The sequence below is a fragment of the Parasteatoda tepidariorum genome, chromosome 9 (assembly GCF_982258835.1).
Source record: "Parasteatoda tepidariorum strain Cologne lab strain chromosome 9, Ptep-v5.0, whole genome shotgun sequence".
NCBI classification, from domain to species: Eukaryota; Metazoa; Arthropoda; class Arachnida; order Araneae; family Theridiidae; genus Parasteatoda; species Parasteatoda tepidariorum.
This window is the reverse complement of record NC_141763.1, coordinates 30,459,163-30,470,821: the sequence shown is the minus strand read 5'-3', so window position 1 is coordinate 30,470,821 and position 11,659 is coordinate 30,459,163. Positions and strand designations below refer to the sequence as shown.

The 11,659-nt window shown below is 29.2% G+C and overlaps 2 protein-coding genes across 2 annotated transcripts; both read left to right on the top strand.

Annotated features, from left to right (window-relative positions):
• The first annotated feature begins 541 nt into the window (after nt 1-541).
• LOC147803473 (uncharacterized) lies at nt 542-3,861 on the top strand. Its single transcript, XM_087151168.1, has one exon. It carries the CDS (start codon nt 1,000-1,002, stop codon nt 2,314-2,316), a length of 1,317 nt encoding a protein of 438 aa, XP_087007294.1. The 5' UTR covers nt 542-999; the 3' UTR covers nt 2,317-3,861.
• Nucleotides 3,862-6,904: 3,043 nt separating this feature from the next.
• On the top strand, nt 6,905-9,578 carry LOC147803472 (uncharacterized). Its single transcript, XM_087151167.1, has one exon. The coding sequence runs from the start codon at nt 7,473-7,475 to the stop codon at nt 8,469-8,471; it is 999 nt and encodes a 332-aa protein (XP_087007293.1). The 5' UTR covers nt 6,905-7,472; the 3' UTR covers nt 8,472-9,578.
• The last annotated feature ends 2,081 nt before the right edge of the window (nt 9,579-11,659 follow it).

Here is an 11,659-nt window from a genome sequence, read left to right as displayed (position 1 = left end):
TGTATATTATATTAAATCAATTTTTTTTATAATATTGAGACAACTTATTAATTGTAAATAATTATGAGAATTTTAAAACAAATGAAAAAGTTATGTAAGAAGCATGAATAAAGTCAGATAAATTAGTGAAAATTATAAAACATTTTAGATACACGTTTTTAAAATAGCTCAAATTAATTGGTAAATTTACTAAAATGATAGGAAGTAAAAAAAAATATATATATATAAACAAAAGAGTTGACAGGTCTTAAAACATATCTACAACCAAATATTTACACCCTACACATATTTACACCCCACACCCCTATTCGAATACTCGAAATTTTAAAAAAAGAAATAGACCCGTCATGGAGATGCTCAAGAATTTTGGTTTGGTTTATGGGATTTTTTAGGATAACCAAAACCTGATCAGTGAACTAGATAAACCAATGAAGAAATTAACAAATCAATTTTTCTATCGCATACACGTTTTTTTGCATACAGTGAGAATGGCCCTGAAATTTTACACTCTTCGACGATTATGCTATTGAACAAAAATAGACAGTGTTTAACGTATCAGAAGGCCAATACCTTGGCCAGGCCATGGCCACCAGAATTTGCCAAAATGTAAACAAACGTAGATAAGTTTGGTTATGAGTGTTAAAATATGAAAAACCAATTCTCTGTTTGATTTTAATGGTTTTAATTGCATCTATTTTTTTATGATTCCTAATTGTATCGTTACAAATCTTTTTCTGTTGTGCATTGAATAAAGGGGGTGATAATTTGACCATCTACATCTGAAATTGTTCTATATCATTTATAATTGCGAGAAGGTTATTTTGTTCACAGAGATTTTTTTAATTAGCAAATATATTCATGTTGTTGGCTGACATGACATTTATACAATTGTCCTCATCAAAGAAGAAGCCCTTTTCAGACTGCACATGCAAATAAATCTGAAAAAAAGAAATCACGATTTTATAATCACTCTATTTCATACTGTAATAATTCTTGTTAATGCTGTTTGAAACATCCATACAGAAATTACGTTTCGTCAAACTTCCACTTGTTCACACTAATAAAAATTTTTATTCATGCAGCATGAGTGAAAATTTTAATGCAAATAAGTGCAATGAAATATATTATATTCACACTAAAGAGAAACATTCATGCAGTGACTTTAATAAAAGAATCTCACAGAAAGCTAATTTAGATGTGCATTCTCTTGTTCATAGTGAGAAGAAACCTTATTCATGCAGTGTGTCTGATCAAAGACTCTTGCCGAATGCTGTTTTAGATGAACATTCTTGTGCTAATAGTGGAGAGAAACTTTATTCATGCAGTGTGTGTGATAAACGTTTCATGCATAAAAGAAGCTTAAAAGATCATTATATTGTTCATACTGGAGAAATACCATATTCATGTAGTCTGTGTGATAAATCTTTCACAAGGAAGTCTAATTTAAATAAACATGTTCGTTTTCATTTAGGAGCAAAGCCTTATTCATGCACTGTGTGTGATAAATCTTATACACAAAAGTCTACTTTAATTCAACATTCTATTCTTCATACTGGAGAGAAGCCTTTTTCATGCTGTGAGTGTGATAAATCTTTTATTAATAAAGCAAATTTAAATCAACACCTTCTAGTTCATAGTGGAGAGAAACTTCATTCCTGCAGTTTTTGTGGTAAAAAATTCTCAAGGAAAACTGATTTAAAAAATCACTATCTTGTGCACACTGGAGAGAAGCCTTTTTCATGTAATTTATGCGAAAAATCTTTTGCTCGAAAAACTCAATTAAATACCCACTCTCTTGTTCATACTGGTGCGAAACCTTATACATGCAGTGTGTGTGACAAATCTTTTAAGCAGAAGTCTAGCATAATTCAACACTCTCTACTTCATACTGGAGAGAAGCCTTATTCATGCAGTGAGTGTGATAAAACTTTTACAAATACAGCAAATTTAAATCAACACTTTCTTATTCATAGCGGAGAGAAACTTTATTCATGCTATTTTTGTGGTAAAAAATTCTCAAGGAAAACTGATTTAAAAAACCATTATCCTGTTCATACTGGTGAAAAACCTTATTCATGCAATTTGTGCGAAAAATCTTTCTATCGAAAAACTCAATTGAATGTACACTCTCTTGTTCATACTGGTGAGAAACCTTACTCATGCAATGTCTGTGGTAAGACGTTTTCATGGAAGATTTATTTGAATAAACATTCTCGTGTTCATACTGGAGAAAAGCCTTATTCATGTAATGTGTGCAATAAAAGTTTCACACAAAAATCCAATTTAAATACACACTCTCGCATTCATTCTAGATAAAAAATAATCATTTGTGTTATGTGTATCATAAGCTTTTCACACAGAAATCTATTTAAAATTAAATTTTTCTCTAGTTCATTTTATATTTAAACATTGTGCAAAAAAGTAATCACAAAAAGTAAAAATTTATTAAAATAAAACCTATGTGCATTTCAATGTCACAACATTCATCAGTTTCATTTTCATCAGTTGGATACAAGATAAGAATCATAAAATCACAGATCAAGGATTGAGTGTAAATCTTTTCATTCAAGTGCAGGCCTCTAGAAAGGGGAAATTATGCACTTAAAATGCTTGCTTCATGAAAGATCAAAAATGTATTTATACATACTATTTTTCTATTATATTGATTTTCTAAGAGAAGTTCTCCTGTACAGAAATCCTAGAAACATAGTGATTATTGCTTTTCATGCTTAGGTTAGTTATTATCTATATAAAGTTTAAAAAAAAAAAATTTTTTTTTTTTAGTAGTGCTTAAAATTAATGTAAAAAAATGTGTACATTTTTATGAAAATAGGAAGATTTGCCTCTTGTTTGTTCCGCCTGCAAACACCTGTGATTGCTGTTTATTCAACATTTTTTTTTAAAGTTGATATTTTTTATATGAAACAAAGAAAATTTTACTTATAAAATGTATGTTTTTAATATAGTTATATGCAATTATTTTGTTGTTAATATGTAATTGTGACGAAATAAAAGATTACATGGATTTGAAAAATAATGAACTGTATTTAGAATTTTTTTTAAACTTATAAGGAATGGAGCACAGCAAACATCAATATTAGTCACTAATTGCCATGAATCAGGGCCTCATAAATTTTTTTATAAAGCTCTACTTCTGTAAATTTTTTATCTTTCTCTGTGCCTTTCATTAAATAGCAACTAAATTAAGAACTGTATTTTATTATCTGTTTTAGTGGTTCTGTTTACACACTATAGGAAATCAAATACTTAAATAAATATATGTATCAAATGCACGAGAAAGTGTGACCCATAATTTTTCATCATTAAAATAAAAAGCATGTTGACAGATTTATGTAGGTAAAATTAAACCAAACTTGAAATTTTATTATTAACGGAAGGAGGAATTGAAACTCTAAGTGTCAAATTACATAGCTACGTTTCCTTGATGCAAGTGTTTAGTCAGTCCTAAAATTCTTGATATTTTAGATATAATTCCTTGTATGTTCTTTGGTTTGCTTATCAATATTTAGATTTATTATAAATTTGTATATTAATAGATGGGTAAAGAATTTATTTTCTGTGCAATACATGGCTCAATATCACAGGTCATTCTTTATATATTTTCATTCAAGATGAATTTTTTTTCCTATTTTCTCTATGTTTTATCTACCAGCATTCAGAAATTGTTATAACATTTAAAATGAAACTTTATTTCAGGTGGAATTATGTTTTTCTATATATTTAATAATGTTTTTAACTTGGAGTTTTTAGATTACATTGTGTAGTTAATTTTTAAAAATGTTATTTTTGATGTTCATTTATTTAAAAAATCTAAAAGTAATAAAATTGAAGAATATTTTACATAGTATTTATTTTTTGTAATAAAATGTATTGACTAAATAGTAAGTCTCTATTTTAGTGTTAATTTGTTTTTGGAATTGCTTTTTTTCCCCATTGTATTGTAAATCGAAAGAGGCTTCTGCTACCCTTGAAAATATATAAATGAAAAAGATTAATAAATGCAAGGTTCAAGATATATGAGATCAGATTTAAAACTATTATATTGATTTCAGCTCTGAGTGAGAAGAATATAGAGGCAAATTAATTAAATTGAAAATGAAATATTTATTTTCCAATGATCTATTAAAGGAAATTCTTTTTAGAAATTAAAAGAATACACAGTTGCTGAAATCAAATTTTTACTTTCTTTCCAAATCAGTTGTAACTTATTAGTATGTAGCATTATTCATTATAATGAAAAGTGACAAAAACTTATTGTAAATATTCTATTTTATTTATTTATTTACAGGAATACAATTATTTCATATTGTTTGTTGTTAATCTAATGTTATGCTAAAGTTTTGCAATGTTATTTACTAATTTTTTTAAAATTTCTTTTACTTAAAAGTAATAAACATATCATTCAGTAAGATTTGTTTTGTCCTCCTGTCCTCAGCAAAGCGTTATTTTAAATACTTTAATGAACATTATGAGTTAGTGTACGAAGAAGGTTCTGTTTCTTATCTTGTGAAAACAATCGCTGATTTTCGAATGTTTTTTTAAAAAAATCAAGTTCCATTATTATCAATATCCTCGAAGCGATAAATTCCATTTCAATTTACCATCCATTCTTTTATCTCAGAATATTAAGATAAGATATATCTTAATATACATACATAAATATATATGCGGGAAAGTATTTACCACTCCTAGTCAAATTCTAGGAGGACAGTTTTCTTTAATTCTCTGACAACTGATTTCATTAAATATATAAGAATAGGAAATTTACAATATTCCATTGAGGAGTTTGAAAGAGAGAATTAATTGACAGTGTTATTGAAAGCTGTGTTAGAGAGCACTTTTAAACAAGTCAAGTGATAAATGCAACTTAACATACACTTTATAGAACTTTAATGCAAATGCAATGTTACTTCCTTTATCCGACACAAAAGTGTAAGTCGATAGCACTGAAAAGTCAAAATCAATTTTTTTTCTGGGTATCCAAAATTTCTGAAAGTTCCCCACCACTTTTGGGAATACTTGGAAAACTGCACGTAGACCCAGTAGCAGAAACTCCACCACGACAGCGAGCTCTACACATTATTGCGGCAACGACAGATTTTTTCTACTTCAGATTTGAGAAACAAATGAAGAAAAATTGCTAGCAAAAAAAAAACGAAAATAAGAAATAATTAATAAAAAAAAAAACGTTTAAGTTACTATGATGGCATAATAATGAATTTAATTTAAAGATACTTTAAATAGGTACAAATCACAACACCATAAATTCCATTTCTGTTAATTTCTTCCTTTAAAATGAAAACATTTTCTTTTCAGATTATCAATTGCAAGTTAAACCTTTCTTTCTGTATTAAGTCTCCTGCTATTATGAAATACTCTTCTTATATTTTTAATTTTTAGCACAACCCAGAAATCAAATTAACTTGCAATTTAAATATCAGAGCAAAATCATATATATAAAAGTCATAGCAGTAACCAATTTAATGCAAAATTAAATTAAAACAAATTAAATTTTGCGATACAAGCAAAGGAAAACCACGAAAATGTTTTTTCAGATTTCTTGACTGTAATAGGATTCCATCTAAATGTTCATTATAGCAATGAAATTATTTTTTGATTATCATTTTTTACCATCCTTGATATAAAGCCTATAAAAAAGTACCAAGCCATAAGAAATGGGGCATTGAATAAATCTCAAGAGAAAAGAATGAGAATGAGGCATTTCCAAAATCTCTTCAATGCTACACGAAGAAAATGTAAAAATTAATTCAAACTGCGATTTATCTATAGTAATTTTCAAATAATCATTTTTATTTAATCTATTTAAATGATGGTTTTATATAATTTATTGTATTATATATATGAACTGGAAAAATTAGGCATTAAGTTTCATTTACTATATCCGTATCTACTTAAAATTCAACAAATAAATATATTTTAAATGGGTTCAGCAAACCTTTTATTTATGAGTAATTTGTTATTCTTATTTTAAAATCGACAACTAAAATTATACTTTCATTTTAAAGCACGATTCTCAGAAGGCCTACTTTATTTATATGCGGTATTCGACGAGATTTGCCGATTACTAAATAATTTGTTATTCGATTCATGGGATAGTGAAAAAATATGTGATCCTAATTTTCTTCTTTTACTATGTTTATTTACCAAACAGTTAATTATTTATTAAATAGAATAAAAGTAAAACATTCCGCAACAGCCCTTTGTGTGTCAGGGGGTTCAGGGCTGTATGTGTTCAACACTGCTCACAAGCATCCTTTACTTCTCAGACAAACTGGTACCCATCGATCTGAGCCTGGATGGGCTTCAAGCCGCCAATGAGGAACGAACCCCTTTTCTTCACAACAGCTCATCGACTAGAATAAATAAGTTATTAAACCAGTATTATATTGGTAGGGAAAAAAAAAGACATATTATGAAAATATTAGCTTCAAAATGAATTTTTTTTTATTGGTGCTAATGAATTTCATATTTATTAGTTATTCTGTCAAATTCGAAATTTCATTCATGAAAATTTAGCTGCTCTCGAAAATATAAATTCGCGGCGCCCCCGATTTTAGTTTTTGTTAGTATAGTCAAATTCGAAATTTGTCTCTGCAGAAATTTTAGTTGTCGGTGTTCTAAAAATAATTATTAATGTCTTTACTAAACTTATAAAATATTTGAGTAGCAACGTTTTTAGTTGAGTAAGGTGAAAGTGAAAACAAGTGTTATGTTCTAATTATACATACGAAAATTATAGCGGAAAGTTTGTGTTTTCCTATGACAGGCTTATGCGACATTCTATGGTAGCGACATCTAGTAAAGAATTGCCCTCTTTTTTCGAATTTATTGATGTCTCTAGTCTAATCTTTTATCGGGCAAAAATGGGTAGCTTAAGGCTCACCATAGCTCTCTTCGACAAGAGCAACTTGTTATCATTTTGTGTTTACATCATACATCATTCTCCTCTATGTACGAAAGGAGTGGGATATAATAGACCAATAATTCACTGAATTTTTTTAACTCCGGAATAAATTGTAAAATACATATTTTTTATAGATGGAATTCATACTATTATAAATGTTTTGAAGATGCAGTCATGTTTTAAAACATTCTCAAAAAAAATTAAGTTTTAAAAAAAACATTTCCTCAGTATAAGACAAGAATACGAATAATTATACTTTAAGTAAAAAACTGAATTTTTCTCTCTAAAGAGAAGCTTCATTCATTTAGTGTTGGTGTTAAAACATCCACATTAAAAACTCATATAAATAGAAATTGTTGTGTTTATACTGCAGAGAAGTTTTTTTTTTTCATGCTGTGTGTGTGATATTACTCTCGCTCATATATCTAATTTAATTAAAGATGCTTTTTATACTGGATAGGATAAATCTTTCACATTTATATTAATACTCTTTTATTCATAGTGCAGAGACCCTTATCCATGCAATATGTGTGATAAAACATTCCCTCGTGAAATATATTTAAATGCACATTCTCTTGTTCAAACGGGAAATAAACCTTATTCATGCAATATGTGTGATAAATATTTCTCCCATAAAAAAAGTTTGAATGCACATTTCCTTGTTCATAACGGAGAGAAACCTTTTACATGCAATGTGTGTAATAAATCTTTCACGCAGAGATCTAGTTTAAATAGACACGTGCTAGTTCATAGTGGAGAGAAAGCTTATTCGTGCAGTGTGTGTAATAAAACATTCTCACAGAAATCTCACTTAATGAAGCACTCTCTTGTTCATAGTGGAGAGAAAGCTTATTCATGCATTGTGTGTGGAAAAACATTCTCACAAAAATCTCATTTGAATAATCACTCTTTTGTTCATAATGAAAATAAACCTTATTCTTGCAGTGTGTGTGATAAAACATTCCCTCGAAAATCCGATTTGAATAATCACTCATTTGTTCATACTGGAGTAAAGCCTTATGCATGCAATGAGTGTGATAAATCTTTTGCAGTAAAATCTAGTTTAAATAGACATACTCTTCTTCACACAGGTGAGAAGCCTTATTTATGTAGTGTGTGCGATAAATCTTTTACACTGAAATCTAATTTAGATAAACACTCTGTTGTTCATAGTGGAGTGAAAGCTTTTTCATGCAGTGTATGTGATAAAAAATTCTCCTGGAAATCTGATTTAAATAATCACTCTTTACTTCATTCTGAAAATAAACCATATTCATGCAGTATGTGTGATAAATCCTTCACAAAAAAATCTATTTTAAAAGTACACTCTCTTATTCATACTGGAGAGAAGCCTTATTCGTGCAGTTTTTGTGGTAAATCTTTCACGCAGATGTCCAGTTTAAATCAACATTATGTTGTTCATACTGGAGAGAAGCCTTATTCATGCAGTGTGTGTGGAAAATCTTTCACACAGATGTCTACTTTAAATAAACACAATCTTCTTCATACAGGAGAGAAGGTTTAAGACTTGTTTGTGATAAAACTTTTTCTCGAAAATCCATTATAAATCCGAACTATCTTTTTCATGCCTCTTAAGATCCAGAGTGTTGTAATCTACTTGATTATGGATGGTGTTTTCGACACTAGGGGGCGCTGCAAGCCGTATGCCGCTTATACTTCCAAGTTACTGTTTTCGGTGTATTTTAAAGCCATTTGGCTTACAACGTAATCATTGTGTTTAGATTCTTGCAAACGTGGCATTTGAATACTTTTACTAAACTTAATCTTGCTTCTTGAACAATATGCTAACACTAACTTTAGATGGTACACAGAACATGAGACGACAACACGAACATACAGTAATAAACAAATGGAAAGAGGCCAAATCAAAACTTCCAAAAAAGCGAGTTATTCAAAATCTAGCAACCATGTCACCTTTTTTAACAATATATCTCTAAATAACTAAAACAAATTTTCACTTCAAACTCACCAGAATTACATAATAACATTAATATCTTATGAAATACTGCAGATTTGAGTTCAGAAATTATTTCTAATTTATTTCTTTTATTGAAAACAAAATTATCCGTTTGAAAATATCGCCTCGCAGAATAACATGTAGTAAGCAGCTGCATTCTTTCTAACCGGAACTAGAGCAGGCATACAGCTCGAGATTGTTATTGTTTACATTTCTACTGAAAACACCATTCATATAGTTGCTGTAATTTTATGTCTTACAACTTATAGCATCCTGTCTGAGAGACGTATGAGATTTGGAATTGGGTGGTTGTCCTGGTTACCTATTGGTACTGCATCTTCAATTAGCAAGTGCATTGGAGCAGTTTTAAGTTCTTTATGACTGTTTCTGCTATGGAGCCACAAGACTTGAGCAGGGTTTCCTAGTGTTTCTTTTTTTTTTACTTGTTGAATGGCAAATTTGTGATACCCAATGATTGGTGTGCAAAAAAAAGAAAAACTTTTGACATTAAATTTTATGTTTTCATTGACATAAAAATAAGTTATATTAATGAACAAGAATAATTTTTTGAAAGCTTGTAAGTGTGTCAAAAGACTTATTTGATATTTTTTGTACATAAAATTTGATTATTGTAATAAAATATTATTGATAAAAGATCTTGCTCTTCTCAGTAGCGACCAACAAGTAAATCTCATTCTTTTCGAATAGCTAGTTACTAGCGAAAAATCACTAAAAGATGCAGATTGCCAATTTGTTTAGTTTTATTTATTTTTTAAACACAAAAAGTTTGTGATTTTTTTTTAAAGTGCCGAAAATCTTTTTTAAGTTATGTTTTTCTTGTGTATAGGTACTATTCTTCTATTTAAAAAAGTATTATAAAAAAGGACTATTTTTTAAAGAGATATACCCTAAAAAAAATTTTTTCTTCTTCTCTTTTTCTCTACCTTTAAATTCAAAATATCAATTTTTGATATAAATCTAATGTATATCTTTTTGACTATGTATATTTTTTTGTGATTAAAAATTTTTTGTATTGTTAGAAAACTTAAGGGGGGATTTTTCAATAAAAAAGAAATTCAAAGAACCCTGAACGCCTAATGATCTGAATCAGATCAGTAGCATAAGCTATTACGTTTTTTCGTTTTAAGTGCTATTTCACTCTGCATAGAATTGATACCTAAAGGTTTTGTTTAAAAGGATTTCTTAATGTTAGTAAAAGTGAAAAGACTTATTTTGTTTACCTGAGAGCCAAACAAATGAAACATTTCTTATTTCCATTAAGAGTAAATATCCCCATCATAAGACACCCCTGTATATCATCATTTTGCATTCTTGTTAAGTAAGTACGAATCACATTTATGTTACATTTGGATCTTGTTAAGTAAGTACAAATATCATTTATGTTACATTTGGATTATGTTAAGTAAGAACAAATCACATTTATGTTACATTTGGATACTCCAAATCGATAACTCTTCTGGAATTCGAAAGACTGGGCCAATGGCTAGACTGAAGTTTACATCCATTTCAGTCCCTTCCACCACATAGTTTTAAATTCTTTCATTGTTTAGAGAGGGATGGTTCATGATATAGTACATTTAAACTCTTAATTGAAGAGGTTGTGAATGCTCCTGTGGCAATTTGTGTGCCTGTGTTGGGAATTGTGTCAAGATATTTTAGAGCTAGCAGAACCGTAAACAATACTGCCATAAAGTTTAGATCAGATAACATTTCGCTATATTTTTAACATTGAATTTGTATCTGCCCCATAAGATGAATTTTTAATAACTTTCAGTAAATTTTGTTTTGCGTTACAAGCTTTTCTAAAATATGGAATATGGGGTTTAAAAGTTCATTTTGAGTCTAAAACCATACCAAGAAAACTTGTCTCACTTAAAACTGGGATGTGAGAACTATTAAAGTTCAGGGTCAGGATGAAGCGCAAAATAAAATGCATACAAAATATTTTAGTCGTTGAAAAGGTAAAACCATTTAATTCTGCTCACTGCAATAGTTTGTTAATGGAATGTTGCTATTGTCTTTTAGTTGCGTGCATGTGAGAGGCTTTATAAGAAATTTGAAGATCGTCAGCAAATAATCTTCCATCTACTGTTGGTGGCAGTATAGATAGAATTTCATTTATTTTTTATTAGAAATAGTGTTATACTGATAACACTGCCAACTCTTCCTCTTGAATAAAAGTCTCTGATAAAATATTATTTATTCTTACTAGAAATGTCCTGCTAGTTAAAAAGTTCTGTATAAAATAAAACATATTACCGACAATATTATAATTTAAAAGGTCTCGTAAAATTACATATCGCCATGTTCGGTCGTAAGCTTTCTCTATGTCGAGAAATATGGTTACGAGATGTCTCTTGAGAAAAACCTCTCGATTATCTGTTTCCAGAAGCATGAGGTTGTTAACTGTAGAGCTGCATTTGCGAAAGTCACTTTGTTTATTGGATAAAATTTTTCGGTATTCCAATGCGTGTACTAATCTTGAATTTATAATGCGTTCAAGAAGTTTTAACAGGCAGCTAGTCAGAGCAATTGGTCGATAATTTGAAGGATTTTTAGGAATCTTTTCCTGACTTAGGGACAGCAACAACATATGATTTGCGCCGAACTGAAAAGAACTGTCTTTCTAACCATACTTTATATTGAAAAGTCGTATAAGTGAGTGAGTCTGATAGATGCTTAAATATATTATTGTGGATTTTATCAGCGCCTGG

What these genes read in the sequence shown, in the direction of transcription:
- LOC147803473 (XM_087151168.1), top strand. Translation starts at nt 1,000, where the DNA reads ATGCTGTTTGAAACATCCATACAGAAATTACGTTTCGTCAAACTTCCA.
- LOC147803472 (XM_087151167.1), top strand. Translation starts at nt 7,473, where the DNA reads ATGTGTGATAAAACATTCCCTCGTGAAATATATTTAAATGCACATTCT.